This window comes from Salminus brasiliensis, chromosome 3 (genome assembly GCF_030463535.1).
Source record: "Salminus brasiliensis chromosome 3, fSalBra1.hap2, whole genome shotgun sequence".
In the NCBI taxonomy this organism is placed as follows: Eukaryota; Metazoa; Chordata; class Actinopteri; order Characiformes; family Bryconidae; genus Salminus; species Salminus brasiliensis.
In genome coordinates, this window is record NC_132880.1 from 39,823,639 (window position 1) to 39,842,222 (window position 18,584).

Consider the following 18,584-nt stretch of genomic DNA (forward strand, 5'->3'; position numbering starts at 1 on the left):
GCACCTTAAGAGGTTGTAGAGGGTGAAGAAACCCTATATGTTCCTCAAGGAATGGAAGGTACTTTTTACAATGTGCATTAAATTTACCACCTATAGGTATCACTTCAGCTTACTGAAGCCTCATTACTTTGGCAAAAACTGTGTTTATCTAGTACAATTTATTCATGTTTAAATTAAGTCCATTTAATGCATCTTGTTTTTACTTCCAGTGTGGATCTGACTCCAGCCCAGGGCCGAGGTACAAACGGCTAGTTTGAACATAGAATTCAAATCACAGCTTGCCTGTTGTAATCTAACCCTTCTGAAGATGTGTGGGACGGTCTAGCCATTGTGGTAGGTGTGGATTTGGAAAGGGGAACACAGTGTTAGTAAGTGAAAGGTCAGTCCTAGAAATAGAACCATGCGTTTTCTAAAGCAGGCTGTGGTGTCACAGACTGGCCACTCGGTTATGACAAGTGCCCATGAGGCGAGTGGCAGGCGAGCTGAAGGAAAGGCAGAACAGTGTGTTCCAGACACACTGTGGCTGAACTCCAGGAATACATGCTGGCGCCGTGCCAGGAAGAGCCTGCTCTCTTGTTGAAAACAGGCACACAGGGGAAGGATGTGTGAAAGGATGACGCAGCAAAACTCCGAAGTTTCTGGTGTCAGCATCCATAAATGGGGCAGTGGTGGCTCAGCGGTTAGAGCGCCGGGATATCGATAACAGGGTTGTGGGTTCGATTCCCGGACTCGGCAAGCTGCCACTGTTGGGCCCTTGAGCAAGGCCCTTTACCCTCTCTGCTCCCCGGGCGCTGGAGTTGGCTGCCCACCGCTCTGGGTGTGTGTGTGTACTCACTGCCCCTAACACGTGTGTGTGTGTGAGTGTGTGTTCACTACCAGATGGGTTAAATGCGGAGGACACATTTCGCTGTACAGTCCACACTGTACAGTGACGAATACGTGCACCTTTTTTACCTTTAAATCTTCTAACAGGTTTAAAAGAAGAAATTTTAGATCTATGAAATTATTTAAACAAAAGTCTAAATGATGCTGGCTGGTTGACTGCCATGGGCTTGGTTCACAAAAATGACCTGAAAACAAACAACTACACACAACTAAAAATTAAAAGAGCCCCTGAAAACACTTTTCTCGTATCTTTTTAAAACACATTTAAACATTGTGGACACATCTCTAATGAATTCATTCAGCTACTTTAAACTGCAAACCCCCACACACAGCATATCTAGTGCCTGTAGACAAGTACTGTCAATAGAATAGGACTCTCTGAAGAAGATAAACATTTTTGGGGGCTCCATGCCTAATGCCAGGCATGGGCTAGAGGGCTGTAGAGTATTGAGCTGTGGAGCAGTGAAACTGTTCTCTGGAAAGATGGTGCTCCATCCAATACATTTGGGATGAGTTGGGTGATAATCATCCAAAATGCTAATCTCGCTGCAAAGTTTAGCAGAAAGCCTTCTCTGGATAGTAGAGACAGTTACTCAAAAAGGAATCAGGATTAGCTCTTTTTTCATGCTCTTAATTTCAGAAGAAACTATGAATGAGCAGGTGTCCCAAAACTTTTGTCCATATAATGTATAACTAAACAAGTAAAACTAAAGAAATGTGTTAATATTAATTCATGTTAAAATTATACTTGCCAACACGGTTCCTAAATCTGCAGCCATTAAATAAATAAGGCACCACAAGCATTTTCTCTGATTCATCCTACATTTTAATAGAAACACAATCAGCTGCAGTGGAAACGCAGTCCCCCACTTCAGAGAAGTGGGAAAGCACTGCATGTGCATAATGAGGTTGAGCAGTACACACACACACACAAAAAAAACAGGAAGCGATCCTATAGACAACGTGTTCTGACACAGTCACGGTTCCTGCCTCGCGCAACCGTCACGTTCTCATGAATACAGATAGAGCTTGTGAGGTATGAGTGGTTGGTCTGATCACTACAACTGCTAACAGTCACAGGTTATAATGAAGCTTTGTAGTGTGCAAGATAAATTCAACATACCAGAATTATTTCAGATTAATACTAACTATTAAATCTAATATTAAAACTATTTTTCTTTTTATAAAAAACAAATACAGAACAAACACGAGAGGATTTTAGGTAGATTTATAGCAAATTTGCTGGCACGTGAAAAACCAAGCATATGGAACATCTGATGAACGTTGCTTGTGCAAGCAGCCATTGCCACTGCAAATCGCTAACATCGCTAGTGTCACAGTCCTTTCAACAGCATTCCTCAGAAATCCTTCCCAGTGGTTTAAGATACACGGCACTCTCGGAATTCAAAGAAACGAAAATAGGGCATTCCTTCATCATCCTGAGATCATGCAATTACAAATGAAATCCTAAAGACCTAAAATTTCTGTGAGAACAATAAAATGTTGGCACTTCAGTTTTACCACATTAAAAGTCACAAGTAAAAAATGAAAGGATATAAAGAAAAAAAAACAAAAAAGAGAACAAAATTGTGTCATTCCTTGTCACTGTTAATTCCCGGTTAAGAGATGTAATAGTGAAATGACAGGCCTATGTGGTTGATGAAATACAGGTAATAAATGACAGGTGCTGTCATTCAGTAACTGTACTGAAGTACTACTGGAGTTTGACATGAGAAGATTAAAGCAAAGCTTTAATTTTGTTCAGTCCTGACTAATAGTATTAAACCTACACACATTCACAGCTGGTAAAATGCAGGTAATACAGGATGAGACTGCAGTTAGTATTGAACACTTTAAATATTAAAATGTATTTGGAGTTTGACCATAATGACCATCTACTGCATTAAATGGCCCATTTGTATTTTCACACAATCGAACAGTTGTGTAAGGCTTGTACTCTGCTGTGATTGGACATTTCCAATATAACAGTAAAAACACTGTTCTCATTAGCTCAGGCCCTCATAATGTTAGAGCAAAGCTGGTGATGTATTTGGTGACATTCACTGCTGATTTTTATACATCATGGCTTCACTAGAACAAGCAGATGCTGGACAAATAAAAGTTGTTCAAACCAGACCTAAGGTCCACATACTGTGACCGCCTAACATCGTTCTCACTGAGTGTTACTTTGACTCATTGTTCTTTCTTTAGATTGTTTATATACAGTCATGCATTTATTCATATAGCCTTCTGAAATAGCATTGAAAAAATGTCATTTACCTCGATCATGAACCGCTGGCCACATTTACATATGGTAAAACTACACTCCTTTTGCTATTGCATAGCCTTTTCTGCTTACCGTTTCCACAGTAAAATGCTGCATTGCTTCTGTTGTTTACTTTTTAGTCTAGCATCTGTGGTTCATTATGAATTTGATGCAACTTGCACATTTGACAGTTAAACATCAGGGGATGTTTTCAGACACACATGTTTTTCAAAGATACACCAAGCTTGGCCCCACCAACTAAAGAGCACTTAAAAGGAGTCGGCAGTTGAAACGTTATAGCTGATTCTGAGTTATGATTCTGGTGAACGACATATTAATAAATTCTCCAAAATATCAGGAAGAAAATATTTCTTGGTTAGCTTGTGTTATGTTCATTACATTGAACGGATACAGCTAATTACATGGTGACGTGATAAAGCATGGTTTGACACAATGATAATACAAATGAATGCCCTTTTTCACACTGTACCATGTAGGCAGCAATTTGCAATTACCAACTGAACAGCAGTGACCGTGCTGTGTACTGGGAATGGGAACTCAAGGCCTTGATGCCTTTTGACAACATCCATGTTTTATCCCATCAATTCAGCTTCCCTTCAGTTCTCACCTCTTGCACATTATAATCATCCTTTCCCAGTTTCTTGGGTTCACTGCTGGGGATGCACCAGTCATCTGCCTCGATGCTCGTCTGGTAATGCCTTAAAGCTGACCTGTTGAAAACCGGAAGTCTCTCCACAGATTCGGAGGATAAGGCCTGGAAGCCATGTGGAATGTTTAGGGGAAAAAAAGAGGACAGGCATTAGTCAAAGACTTCTCATTGTGAAATTCCCTCATTCACAATGTAAATACACAATAAAATGTTTCAGCACTTCTCAGACCGTCTTAATTCAAAGAATCAATCAACCTTTATTTAACTTCTAAGTACACTGAGGATGGCACTTTTTTTTCTTTTTATAAATGTATTACATTTTTTCTCTCAATTTGGTGCTGCCAGTTAACCAACTGCTCCCCCTGGCACTAGCAAAACTTCCAACACTAGGAGGGTAAGGACTTAACGATTCTCCTCCGATACATGCAAAACCAGCCACCGCCTCTTTTCTAACTGCTGCCATTTCCCCGGGCAGTCACCAGGCTTGAAGGAAAGCGCCGGGTCCCCAACTCCCCCCACACCAACTAACAGACACCTGTGTAAGCCAACAGCACTTTTAGAGCCTTGAGGGGATAGAGCACCATAGACCCACCCAGAAAAAAAACATTGGCCTCTGGCCGCTGGTGGCAAAGCAAACTCACAACCCCCAGGCCAAAGTGGCAGCCCAATAGACCACTGAGCCACTAGGACCCCCAGTGGCATTCATTTTCAATTCATTTTTAAAGGACAAGGTATTTTTAGTGTAGACAGTTTCACAAAACACAACCACAAAGCTGATGCAATTAAATATACAAGGTAATAAATATCCAATTGGTACAATTACTATTATCACCAGATAATGATATAATAAATAGTTAATTTCTAGGCTATATCCCTGACCTCTTCCTCTCTGCAACTCTTTCAAAAAGCTTTGCTGAAGACGGTTGAATAATGTTTGTGCTCAAAACAACTCCAAAGAAGATCTTAAGATCTAAAGCCACTGTTTTTATTCACTTTAGTTGCTTTAACTGACTAAACTTTACACAAACCAGCTGGTCTTGTCAACTCCTGTGGTTGAATAATTTACCCACATGTTCTTTCAACACAGATAGACATTCACATAGGAGACATTCACACATGATAGAATCTATCACAATGTTTTGGTTGATACTTTTTCTATCTCACATAGCTTCCAGTGCAGTATGAAGGAGGCCAGCTTTCAATATATGTCAATGAAAATGTTGTTTGTACAACAGCGGAGACTGTAGAAAACATACACAGGCAATATGTGATGTTAGTTAGGATGAGGGATTTAACAATGTACCTTCAAATAAATAACAGCTGCTGTTCCATATCCTTCCATAGAGTAGAGCTGAAGGTCTCCTTGAAAGTACTTGGCATAGAGGCGAGAGATAGGAAGCCCGTAACCGAAGCCAGCCTGCAGACAGACAGACGTTACTGTCCAACCCTACGTAAATGACTGACTAAGCTGTTTGTAATTCCACTAGTTTACAACCCTGAAAACACAGTTTCCATTTAAGCCCACTTAATTAAACACTTAACTCAGTGTACACAGTGTACTTCACGTCTAACATTAAACCAACACATATGAAACTGACCTGCATAATTAAAGTGCTTTACATTACTGATATACAGTGTATTCTATCAAATAAAGAAATAAAGAAAAACCCATCTCACCAAGGGAGCATTCCGAGCGTTATCGTTCACTGGGCTTGGTGCTGTGGAATACATATAGCTGAAAAGACGCTCAATTTTCCTCAATGGGACACCACCTCCTCTGTCAGACATCTGTAATAATAACAATAATAATAGTGATAATACTCATCATTATCATAAATATATGACACTGAGGGCCATTCATGAGAACAGTTACCTTTATGGTCAAGTCTTCACTTCCCAAAGAAACCCTGACTTTAATTGGTGGAAGATGCGTGCTGTTCTCATGGGTTTCTACTGTTGCTCTCATTGCATTCTGTTAAGCAGATGTAAAAAAAAAAATAGTTAAATGTTTGAATTTGAAAATGTTTGAATGTTTGAAAAAAAAGTTTAGATACTGTATGTACACCCAAACCTACTGTACCTTAAACAGCTCAAAGAGCATATGATAAAGATGAGAAGGCACATACACAATGTTAATGGGTTCATTAGGTTCCTTAGCTGCAACACAAGAGAGAAAAAGAAGCCGTTAAAAACTGCAGGACAGTATATGTGCACAAAGTACACCCAGCTTACTGCCCAGCTGTGTGGTATGTATGGTGTCTAATTTGTTACCTATTAGTAAACTAGCTGACCAGCTGTCGGTCACTCTGCCCTTTGCCCTTACAGACCCATTATGTTATTTGCATTACTCAAAAGGACACAAAACGAGATTGTGTCAAGACTCAACAAAACTGTGTGCAATGAAAGCTGTTTTGATGCGTTTCAATTGTGCAAACACATGGTCCAAAGGTTATGGCTTTGTTATCAGGTTGCAAATATCAAGGGAGCAAGAAAAGAGTGCAGTTTGGTACCCAGGAGGAAATTAGATACTAAAGATTTGTGCCATTTTAATGTAACTACTGACAGTCATGATAATGACACTAAGTGGACAGAGCAGTGCAACTGATTTGTTTTTACACAGTAGGAGAGAGCTCCAGGTTAAAGTTTAGCAGCCACACATTGGTAAAGCCAAGGTAATTACATGCAATAAGAGAAAAAAAACAGATGCCAAAATAACAGCAACGAAGCAGGTGAAAATCCTTGAATACAGCGATACACTCTTTTAGAGCATGAGCATATCCAGCATGCTATTTCAGCATTAAAGAATCCCCAACAAAAAAATTATCAAGGTCAGTCTATGCTAAAAGATCAGAACTCACCATGCACAGTGTACAAAAACATAGACTGAACGGAAAGATAGGTCTCGCTCACAGTTCACTTGTTTGATCTCCACTTCCGGAGAGGTCAGGTAATACTGATCACACAGCATCTTGGAACTCTCATAGGCATCTATACAGAGATAAAGACAGTGAGAAACACAGGGTTGGTTTAGTCATTAAAACTAAGAATAACATGTGCTCACTCTTCTATCACACATGCCAGTGAATCTAAGCAGACAGCTAACAAAAGCCATAAGAGATCTTATCAGATTCTGGTATTTAGATGGATGGGCGGGGGAATTGGTTGGTAGGTAGGTAAGTAGATAAATATCCATTACAAACACTAGTGAAAACAAACACTAGAATGGACGGTACATAATAGATGTAACAGGATGCCACAATTGCAACAGGTCAGTTGGAGAAATTTCTTTCCTCCTTAAGGAAAAGCTAAATTCTTTGGATTTAGATTGGGATGTCATAAAAGTTCTTGTAGGTGTCAAGTGTAGGTGTCCCAATACTTTTGTCCATCTAGTGTAGCTCACAATACATATGTAAATAGATAGACAGACAAGCAGTTAGATATGTATAAATGTATTTATTGTTACTGTCACACAAAAACTTTACAGAAAAAGGGAAAAACCTTCCTCATTTTCAATGGAAGTCAATGTAAAAAAAATATTCCAATTCATTTTGGAGACCTTCTATTGATCCATTCTATATGAGATGGTGAGACAATGTATAAAACAACGGGTAGATTCAAATTATGTCAAAAAGTACAAAAATCTCAAAATGAAGATACAAGGGTTTTTTTTAAATGAGGAGCAGAATATTTATAGTGCATACTATAAATAAATGTATTAATAGTACATTTATTTCTAGTTTACACTATAAATGTATAGTGCATACAATAGTGAAGTCCTCACAGCCATTTCTGCAGTAGAGGGTCAGGTTGCAAAAACATGAACCAGTTCTCTGCTGTATACAGACACACCAAAGTGCAGCTCCCTTCATTTTATCAATTTACGTTAACATATCTCTTGCACACATTATGTTTACCTCGCAACCTAGACAACCTCATGGGTCATTACCTTTTACCACCTCCACTACATCGCAGTTGGGGTCAATACTGCCAATATGCTTCGGATGGGCTGGGTTAGTGCTGCCACTGAAGATCAGTGCTAAAACGAAACACAGGGGCTTTTATGAGTATGCGTTATTGACAGCATTGCAAATACTGAGATTGTATATAAACAAAGGAAAAGCCATAAAATAAACAATTGAGCTACATGGGCTACACAGAGCTCTGATATCGACATGGACTACATAGAGAGCCAACTGTGAATAGAATGAAAAGCTCTACGTTATTCATTTGCATTTGTATTGTTTGTAAACAACAAGTGAAATGATCATTTGGCTCACAGTGGGGCTGAACTACACAGGGAAATTAAGCATCTAATACCTGTCAGAAAGCAGCAGGACAGTATAACAGTATAGTGCTTAAGCTCCTCTACTTACTATGCTGGTTCATGAGCATGCGAGTCGAAATGCGGCTTGTGTAGAATCGGTCCAGGAAGTACTGGACGTTCTGGTTGGTCACTGGATCCACTCCAAAGGCCTCTTTGTACTCCACCACCCCCTGAGCCATTGTGGGCACCACATTATTGTGCCTATTCCTCACGTTAATCAGAGTCTCTGTGAACCTGAAATCACATGTATTCTGTTCAAGGCACTGTTGAAAGAGTCATGTGAACACCTTTTAGAACATGACTTGCACTTACATTGTCAAAACATTTTTATCATCTGGATCTCTTTCCAGAAAATCCACAAGCTCCATCAGACTCTGTGCGTACCTGGGTTAAAAGAAAAACACTGTTTGTTGGGAGGGCACTTAAACCTACGCAATAGATGACACAGACTGCAAAGAACCTAACTGTGGTGTGTAAAGGTATACTTTAAATCCCTGAACACACTAATAACACTGTGATTCACAGTGTTTACAGTGGAACGTATAGTTTTACAGTTAACTGATCACAGTTACAGTCATTTAAAAAGAAAATAGGACACCTTATGAAAACCTTTGTCTTTTTAACATATTTGAACATTGACATTTGATCTTCGTTTAAATAATACTGGGAGATGGAGATAATATAACCACATATAACACATATAACCAAAGAAACATCTAATAATCAAATCATCTGTAAAATATCATTTCTGAAAAGCAATTTCTATATGAGGAGACAGTTAGGACACCCCCACATTTATTATTACTTAAAATACCACACCAGACCATCGTTAGAAAGGATTCTGAATGAGCCTGTCTAATTTAAACCTTTAGACATTAAGTTTTAGTCTGCTCTTGATTGTTGAAGTAAGTGGGATCACCATGGTAAGATCCAAAGAACTTTCTGAGGCCTTCACAAAGAAGGTTGTCAATGCAGATATATACACAATAATTTATAAATGGAGAACATCTAAAACTGCCAACGTGGCCAGGTCAGACAGCCCTAGCAAGCTGAGTCCAAGAGCAGATCACAAGATGTGTAATAAGGTCACTATGGAACCTACAGGTAGCGCTTGCCACAGTTGATGTCAAAGTACAGCATCTACCATCAGAAAGAGACTGCACAGGTTTGATTTTTAAGGGGTTATGCAAGGAGAAATTTTTTCGGTTAACATTAACCAACAACATCAGACCAAAGATTGCCAGAGAACACCTGGCCAAAGATCAGGACAGTAAAAGAAGACATGTTTGCCATAAACCAAACACAGCACTTGAGCACAATAACATTATACTAACTGTGAAAGTGAAAACATCATGGTTTGGGACTAAAGCTGAAGTGGAGGTGGAGCATGTATCATGACAGTGACCCAAAGTATATTCCAGTAAATCCACCAAAGAATGGCACAAAAGGGAAAAACAATATCTAGAGTTCTGAAAAAAACAAGTCCTAGCCCAGATCCTAAATCTATTGAGACACTGTTGGCAATTTAAATGTGCAAGGAACCTCTCAATCATCACACAGCTAAAAGAGTGGAAATGGAAGCTAAATGAAGTGTGAAAAACTAGAAAATTTCTATTAATTATATTTTACAAATAATGTATGGAATACATTTCTTTAATTTTACATGCTTAGTTACAATACCGCAACACCAACCTTCTATTAAATAATATTGATCAAATGAAGTTAAAATGTTTATATGTTTAAATACGTTCATTGGAGGTGATTAACAGCAAGCTTAACACATTTACTTTGTTGATGGATTACTGATGAATGTTAAATGGTTATGCTAAATTCCAATCATGTGCACAGCCTGCATAAAAGCGTCAAACATAAAAACAACCATAACACACATACTGTGTGAAGACACAGCTGCCACTGAGCTCTGGTCAAGGTACAACATAACTTTACTGTTTCACTCTCTTAAAAATATTATTCTTTGTCAGCCGCATGATAACTGATCGTTTCCTTTGATGGTCTCGTAAAATGTCTGGCCTTGTTGTCGATGAAAGTCCAGAACTCGGAAGTTGGAAAATACAGGCCTCATGTATGCCAGAATATTAGTACCAAAATATAAAGTCACATGAATGCGCTTGAGTACCTCAGAACGGCAAAAACGTCCGCAGGATTATACTGAACGTTCAATCATCTTAACTTACTGCTAGCAGACAATTTTAGTCACCCAAAGAATTGCAGAGCTGACACCTCACACATATTAAGATTGTGAAAATAATAGATGCTCAACAGAATGGCATTTTCAACAGCCAGCAGAACCCTTCAGTCATCTGAAAAGCAAACAAAGCCCAAACCAATGCATGCAGTCATTGGCAATCAGGGTGTTAATAGGCTTTGATTCAACAATAACATAAGCAGAAACAAAACAACAGGCATAACTTTTAAGCCTGGCTTTGATTTTGAATGGTGCATGATGTCAATTTCATTTTCAAAGCATTGATTCTGCCCATTGTTTGCAATGGCTGTGCCAAAAATAAATGAAGCAGACAAAGAGCAACAGTTGGAGAAACAGTTCTTGTTTTCACCTATAAATCACTCTGTCTATGTACTCCTTCAGAACTGGGAAGTCTATTTTTAACCAGCTGACTTTTCAGTGAGATCAAACCATCTAAACCACAAGCATGTAGTGTACATACTGTATGAACGATTAAATCTCAGAGCTAGTCTGGATCTAAAGGTCTTCTGGACTGTAATTTTCTCCTGGTCTTGGGTCAGAACGTACAAAAACACCACATGCATATTCTGCTTCTGACTTCCGACTATGATGAATAATACCAACTATAACCCCTAAAATAGAAAACTGTACTTTCCTTGGCATAGCTGTGACAGTTTACTTATTATATCATTGTGGTATACTGTGAAATATTCAAGCTGAAACACAGTAAAAACAGCCACTTCAGGAGAAAATGTTTTTGATACTTTTAATCGGTTTCATAAACATGGCTCTGCTGGTTGCTCTCTAAACCAGGCCTTGTGATTGCGGCCTTTCTGTGCCAGTGTTTACTGAAGGGAATCTCAAACATGGTGAGTGAGGAAGCTAAAACTGGGGAAGTTAGTGAGTATCCGGACCACAAACTAACCCTTGGTGAAACTGGATTGCCTTAGACTAGAGCTAACCACACATTAGAAGAGTGGCCATCTTTTTTTCCAGTCTCAAATTTCCAGTCATACTGGACCAAGCTTCTCTATGAATAGGGAGAGACCAAAATACTAAACTAAAGGTCAGATTACCGTGTCAAAAACATACATTAAATCACTGACATCTGACAAAAACCTCATGAATTGTTTGTTGTGTTTGGCTCAATAATGTACAAAACATTGACTCGTCTGCTCGCGGCATAACCAGCAAGCTGATTGGCCAATTTTATTGAAAGGTGGGACTTTCTCTGTAAACCAACCAAGCTTTACGAGATTCATATTTCAACCAGTGGCCAGTCTCCTCATTTATAACATCTCTGGTGGGACTCAAAGCAGGAATGTACTAGGTGCTAACCCTAGCTGAACAGCCATAGTCTTTTCAGCTAGCTAATTGCTTACCAACACTATCCAGTAAAACTCTGGAATAATTACAACAAATAATGACAATGTTCTATGTACAATGTACAATGCTCTAATATCTAAGATCCCACCTTAGCTACATACCTACACACCTACACACACCACAAAACTGCACTACAAAAAACACTGACAAAAAAATGCTGACTGCAAGTGTGAGTTCCGTTTAAAACACGTGATGAGGGATCGTTGGTAGTTGGTGTGCTGGTTTGTGGATGGAAAAATGTTCCCTATGCCCCGGAGCTCTATGAAGGCTGTGAAGGAACATTACGGAACAGAGTTGCTACAGTGTTATACATGATCAGACTCCTGGTATTTACACTTTACACATTGCCCACTGTATTAACATGCAAACATTATTGAAGAAAACAAAGTCATACAACTTAGAGTCTTTCTGCTGAGCCAGCCAAACTGGTAATCTGTACCATAACTCCTTAAAGTACAAAAGGCACAGAAAAAAAACTCTTATCTGCAACATCTCCCCTCAGTGTGATGGAAACACAGTGCTCAATCAACACTGAACCCAGGGTCAAAGTTTCAGCAGCACAGCCATTAGTAACAGGGGCAGCATGAGGTCAACCTGAGCCTTAAACCACATTCGTAGAAGTGAGGTCGATACATGCAGGGTCAGCATGGAAACAGCAATAAATTTGGCCAGTCTAATGGCCACGAGTTAAAAAAAATGCATCCTATGGTTTTGCCGCCTGAAAACATACAGTGTCTGATCTCTCAATCACAAGATTCAATTCAAGTGAATCTAAAGCTCTTCTAGTAGAATCATTTAATCTATGGGCACCTCAAAAACTCCCTGTTTTATCATGGTCATTCAATCTTCTTGTAATCAAGAACAATACGAAAAGTACGCAGACAATAAAGGTCTCAGGTCAATGTGCAGCCAGTCTATCTAAACCTACGTCAGCAGTTTAAACGTTTCCCTCCAGCAGGCACCACATGACCACCCTCTAAAGCTGGAAGCTGAGTTTGGGCACACTGAAATTTTCAATGCAGCACAAACTGGACTTAAGCGTTATTTCCAACATGGCCTAACAATTAATTAATGGTATAATGTTAAATAATAATACTATTAGAAGAACATACAATACAACCATTTGTATGTTTATTCTAATAGTAATGTTATTTTAAACATCTACAATCAAGCATGTTGTGTTGCATAAAAAGTGAAAAAAAAGTTTAGTACTTCAATCAAAAGACTGAACAGACAATCACATGAACGCAACATTTTAGAATATTAGAATATTATAAATAAATAAACCTCTTTTTATAGGTATTAGGACTAACAATAATAATAATTCCCAGACATGTTTAGGCACCAACTTTGCATACTTGTGCACTGCACTCAACACCTGCAATGTGTGTTTGTGAATGTATACTTTTAAAAAATTAAAGTGCTTTAAATTATTCTTTGAGTGATACCAGAAAAGAACCACTGTTTGCATTATGAGCCTTGTAATAAAGGTGTGGGCGTGAAGAACCTTTAAACTGGTAAACACCCATTACATCAACTAAAAATTGGCTTTAGGCCTTTAAAAGGTTCTTCACCACCACCACCACACATCTCTTTTACAAACACGGTTCTCAAACTTAATGGGCACAGTGCAAGTCCTTAAATTCGCCTGAAATTCCTGTTTGAGCTTAATGTTGTTTATTCAGTTTCACACTGGGCCATACATGCTGTATCTTTCTGACAAGCGACTGACCAAACCACTGACCTGAGGTTATCAGAGATTGTGCAATTCCCTCAGTGCAAGAGCTTGTTTACAAAAGTGTAAAGCATTCCTGTAGTTGAAAACTGAGAGGCTTAAGGCAAAGCATAGGTTGACATGCTTAAGTCATTTAGAGACAAATCTCAGACATATCGAATTTTATGGTACATTAGGGGTGCGATTGAGGTCATGTACATTCAGGCCAAATGGATCCAGCGAGTTTCACGAGAATCCTCACGAGCAAACCAATCAAGTTGGACACTTGTGGAAAGGCATGTGAGATGTCATGTGAGAATGATTCTTACACATTGGGTTTGATTTTGGCTTAAATCAAAATGACCTTAAATGCACCCTAAACAACTGGAACGTTGAGTTTTAAAGAATTTCCTATGTGGTTTCAGTACTCCATTACACTGCTGCTGTTGGGCCACTGTGCAAGGTATTTAACACTCCCTGCTTCAGGGGCGCATAGCTGACCCTGCACTCTGACCCCAGCTTTCTAAACTGAGATACGTGAAGAGAAGAATTTGGCTGCGCAAGTGTATGAGCAACCACTTAAAGGTTACAGCAACTACTACCTTGACTTAAAGTTAAAGGAGCATTAGTTCAAAACTGTGAAATATGTACAACATGATAAAATGTTAGTATTATTTTAGCAGTGGCATCAGCACATGTGTATTAGGAGCCCGAAAAAACTGACAGAATTATTACACGCTTGAAGGTGGACAAAGAATTAGCGACTGATGAGAGTATCTTTGTCCACCTTCAAGCGTGTAATAATTCTGTCAGTTTTCTGTTTCAGGGACAGACTTTACATAACAAATGGACAAGATAAACCTTAATCACTTACGAACTGAGCAAAGTAGTGCTTTAGGTGAACTACCTTCAGAAAAATTTAGGTAACACTGGTCCACTGCAGCTACAATGCTAACAAGCTAACACATATAGTGACTGATAAATTCATTACAAAGAAATTGCAGCAGATATTTGCCCAGCAGCAAATGATTACAAGCTGAATTCCAAGTGTTTATAGATTCATAATTACATTATCAAGAAGCTAAATGTCATATTGGAGAACCCCACATATCAGGGTAAAATGCTAACATCATCAAAAAATTTACAGGTTTGCTTTGTGATAATGGCTTGGAATTAAAGGTGGATCTAAAGGGAGAAAATGCTTCCAGTATTGCTGTGTTCACCACCTGTTAACGGCTAGGGCAAGTTTCTTGAGTCTTGACTAATGCCCCTTTAGGATATATTCTATTGAAATGTCTAGGTGTTGTGAGTATCACTATCCTACATTTACTCTAACTGACATCATCGTAGGTAGTCTATAAAGACAGTGACTGCATCCCAATTGTGTACTACACACTAATACCATAAAGTAAATACTATACACTAATCTTAATAGTGTAAGTTTGACAGGTTAGTACATTAAGTATTAACATACGTTTGGTACTAACAGGAAATAATGAAGTTTTGCTATGCCAACACGTCACTGCAATTTTTCCAGCCAATGTTGGCACAGCACTTATATTGCAGAATTATCAGCCATATTTTTTCTAATAATTGTTGCAGTTATGAGTAGATCTTCCCTTTCCACTTCGTACAGCACTGTGGGATAATAGTGTCCATCATAACCACACTCAAAAACTGTTTGGTTTTGAAAATGTATCTTGGATATTTGACTATACTCAACTTTGATACAAGTATGTGATACCACATACTTCATACTCAAAATGCAGTTAGTATTAGTAATTACTAGTTGGCTATTTACTAGTGTTGATTCGATACTGGTATCTGCACTGATACTGATACTGGCAAAAGAGAGCACCGATAACATGACGCCATACTTTTTTTTTTGGAAATTTAGAACTTTTGGTTTGCATACTTTATGAAACCAAATGTTTAAACAACCAGCAAATACACAGTCATAAATAGTTATTACCATTAAACAGTGTTACACTTACTGCACTGAGGCGTATTGTTATTGTTTCATAGTTCTAAAACCTTTCAAATGTGCAGTTAATCAATCAGTACATGCTGTTCTTTTTAAGGAGTATCAGGATTTATAGTCATCTATCGAGTATTGAAGTCAGAGTTGGTATTGCTATCGGCAGATACTTACAAATCTGGTATCTGTTTTGAAAAAAAAAAGTAATATTGGTGCATCCCTACTTTTTACTTGTGTTTGCTGACAGGCACAAATGGGCATTGAGTAATGTTATTTAAACCATTTTAAACACAACAAAATGATCTTATTTGGTCTTAAAATGGTCTTATTTGTGCAGTTTCACTAATGTGTGTACACGATCTACAGCACTAACCCCAGACCATACTTCACCGCTCCCATCTCTTTTCATCCACAGCCTTTACAAAGCACTACTGCTGCATGATCTGAGTATTTTTTAATCACGCTTACCCGACCTCATAAATCACTGACAGTGCTTCATTTGATGTTGGAGGCACATTGGCTTTTCTGCACCGCGTGTCTTAAGATTAGGGGAATTTAACAAAAGATGATGAATGAACTGCCATACGTCTTAAACAGTCTGGAGCTTCTCACATCTATAATTCAGAGGGCTTTTAGCACCGAATGATGTACAGAACAGTGGTGGTGGGTGACCGAGGGCCGTGGCGCACGGCTCCGGACACAACACGCAAAAGAGTTTACCAGCTGTGCAGCAGCTGCACGGATGGGGTACTGATGAGCTTGTCAGGGAGAAAGTCTATTTCTTTCATGATGTTGGCCAGCCTGACAGGGAGCTCCTGACGGAGAAAAATGAAGGAGGTCTTCTCACAGGCATTTGCAGAACCTGCAAAAAGAACAGGGAAAGTGTAGTAAGGCTACACAGCTGTACTCAATCTGCAGCACTGTGGGAACAACAGGCTAGAGGAGGAGACAGAAACACATTAAATGTGTTAGACATTTAATGGAACTTTTACATTTTAATTTAAGCAGTTTGTTTAAAGCCAGGCATTGAAAATTAGTATCTTTTCACATTGAGACATGTACTTCATTTTTTTTATTGCTCTGAAATGTGCATTTTAAACACCAATTAAAAAGCTGTTTGGTCAGGCTTAGGATGATTATGCTTCCCTACCTGCACGTGTTTCTGCATTGTGGCAATTTTTATTTTTTCACAGCTATGATACTTTTCAAATGTTACTCAACCAGTAAATGCTGTTCTTTCAAGCTTATTATATATTATTTAAGAGTAGATCTAAAAAAGTACAACCTATAAAAAATGGAACACTATAAATATCAGGATTTATATTTAAATAATCTATCGAGTATTTAAGTCAGAGCTGCTATCGGTATCGGTACTCTGTATCAGCAGATACTTGAAAATCTGGTATCGGTATCAGTGCATCCCTAATAAAAACTAAGGTGTATCGACATGCTGATAAATAATCAAATCTAAAAATCTCAATGGAGGCGACCTACAGTAATACCATATGAGTTCACAGGATTATTATAATACTATAATTACTATTACAATAATTATAATAACCTTCAATTAATAATGACTATTACTGTTCTTGCCTACATGATATTACACCAGTATTACCAAGTTATTAGCTAGACAGCTACAGAAATATTCCAGGAAATATCAATATATATATTTTTAGACGTACTAGTTTATTAAGGGGATGGTTTTTATAGCAAACCGATGCACACAAGCTTGCTCCTGCTTTCGTATGAATGAAAAAGGCCACAAAACTCAAGACTTTAAATTCAATTAAATGTAACTTATTTCATTATACCAATACAGGGCTGTACAGCACAACGAAACTCTGACTAGCTCTCTGGTGCAGTGACAGAAACTGGTAATAAGGGGAGAGGAGCAATACAGCACTGAGGTAAACAGCTCCGATGGTCAGTATGGGGGGTCCCAGGTCAAGTGCACCGTGCATACAGTCCAGTCCCACGAGGGTGTAGACATGCTGGCTAAACTGGGGGGGGTGTTGGGGGGGGGGGGGCAGAGCAGCAAAGCAACTTACCGAAATCTATAAACTGCTTCATTGAAAGCGGTGACGGAGAAAACTTGGAAAACCTATCCACTTGTTTCGGGATGTTAAACTTGGAGGTGTTCTTCAGCAAAATGTGAGCGAACTTCATCTTGAATCCCGAGGCAAATCCAGAGAGAAGATGAAAACCACTCGAGGAGTCCTCTATTTATCCCCAGCGCCCAAAGCCACTCTTAGCATACCAGCTAGCATAGCCTCTTTACTCAATAACAGTGAAGCGTCCGAGACCCTCTAGAGACCACCAGCGTCTCAGCCATGGAAATGAACGAAGCCTGTGGAGAGTCACCGTGCCACTATCTGTCCCCAGAGTACATAGTGCTAGTCGATCGTCGGCGACAGAGCTCCGGGCTGAGGTGGTCTTCCCCAAATGTTTTGTTCAGTTTGACATTGCCTCCAGCAACTGGCCCGCCGCGGGAGGAGGGGTCTGCTCCACTGCTCCTCTCTGCACAGATATAGAAACACGACTCAGGGAATAGCAAAGCTCTCTCTTCTCCTCTCTAGGCACCGAGACATCCCCTTCGTTAATATCCCCGTTCTCGCCAGGGTTAGACAAGCAAAGCCTCGCCTGGCTGCCTGTATAGCGCGGTGTTTGTGGCCTGGGACTGCGATAGAAACCTCCGTGTCTGTAATGTACACATCTATATGCAGACATGCACACTTGACGCATGCGCAGCTCCGAATTAGAGGAAAGGTCAAACCACAGCTGCACTGAAGCAGGACATAAACACACGGTTCATCAATACACCCCACAAAACACACTAGGACACACTGCAGATGGATAAGCCTAAGAAATGCCGTTAGGTTCATCAATATGCCCCTCATAAAGCCCATGTGTGCTATTATGGTATGTTATTTTGAATGAATAAATGCAGTTCAGTTTATTTCTATTTTTATTAAGAAAGAGTGAGAGACTGAGGTGATGCTTCCTTTTTAAAGACTGTTATACCATCTAGTGGCAACACATAGAACTAGCCCAGGGCCACAGAGGTGGGTGGATGGTGAGAGGGGAGTCAGCTGATCTGTGGTAATAACACTGTCCTGCTATTTTAAGTTGTTAAAAAAAATAAACAATATACA

General features: G+C 39.2%; 1 protein-coding gene across 1 annotated transcript; it reads right to left on the reverse strand.

The window, feature by feature from the left end:
- Nucleotides 1-1,698: 1,698 nt before the first annotated feature.
- pdk4 (pyruvate dehydrogenase kinase, isozyme 4) lies at nucleotides 1,699-18,172 on the reverse strand. The gene is made up of 11 exons (XM_072676120.1): nucleotides 17,481-18,172; nucleotides 16,150-16,291; nucleotides 8,458-8,529; nucleotides 8,195-8,379; nucleotides 7,768-7,857; nucleotides 6,732-6,809; nucleotides 5,902-5,978; nucleotides 5,695-5,793; nucleotides 5,499-5,609; nucleotides 5,125-5,238; nucleotides 1,699-3,926 (listed from the first exon to the last, which is right to left on the reverse strand). Exons 1-11 carry the CDS (start codon nucleotides 17,596-17,598, stop codon nucleotides 3,753-3,755), a joined length of 1,260 nt encoding a protein of 419 aa, XP_072532221.1. The 5' UTR covers nucleotides 17,599-18,172; the 3' UTR covers nucleotides 1,699-3,752.
- Between the last annotated feature and the right edge of the window lie 412 nt (nucleotides 18,173-18,584).

What these genes read in the sequence shown, in the direction of transcription:
- pdk4 (XM_072676120.1), bottom strand. Translation starts at nt 17,598, where the DNA reads ATGAAGTTCGCTCACATTTTGCTGAAGAACACCTCCAAGTTTAACATC. An exon ending in GTGCAGCTGCTGCACAGCTG is followed by an intron (nt 8,530 to 16,149) that starts GTAAACTCTTTT and finishes CTTTTAACCCAG; the next exon opens with GTACGCACAGAGTCTGATGG. An exon ending in GGAGATCAAACAAGTGAACT is followed by an intron (nt 5,979 to 6,731) that starts GTGAGCGAGACC and finishes CTTGTGTTGCAG; the next exon opens with CTAAGGAACCTAATGAACCC.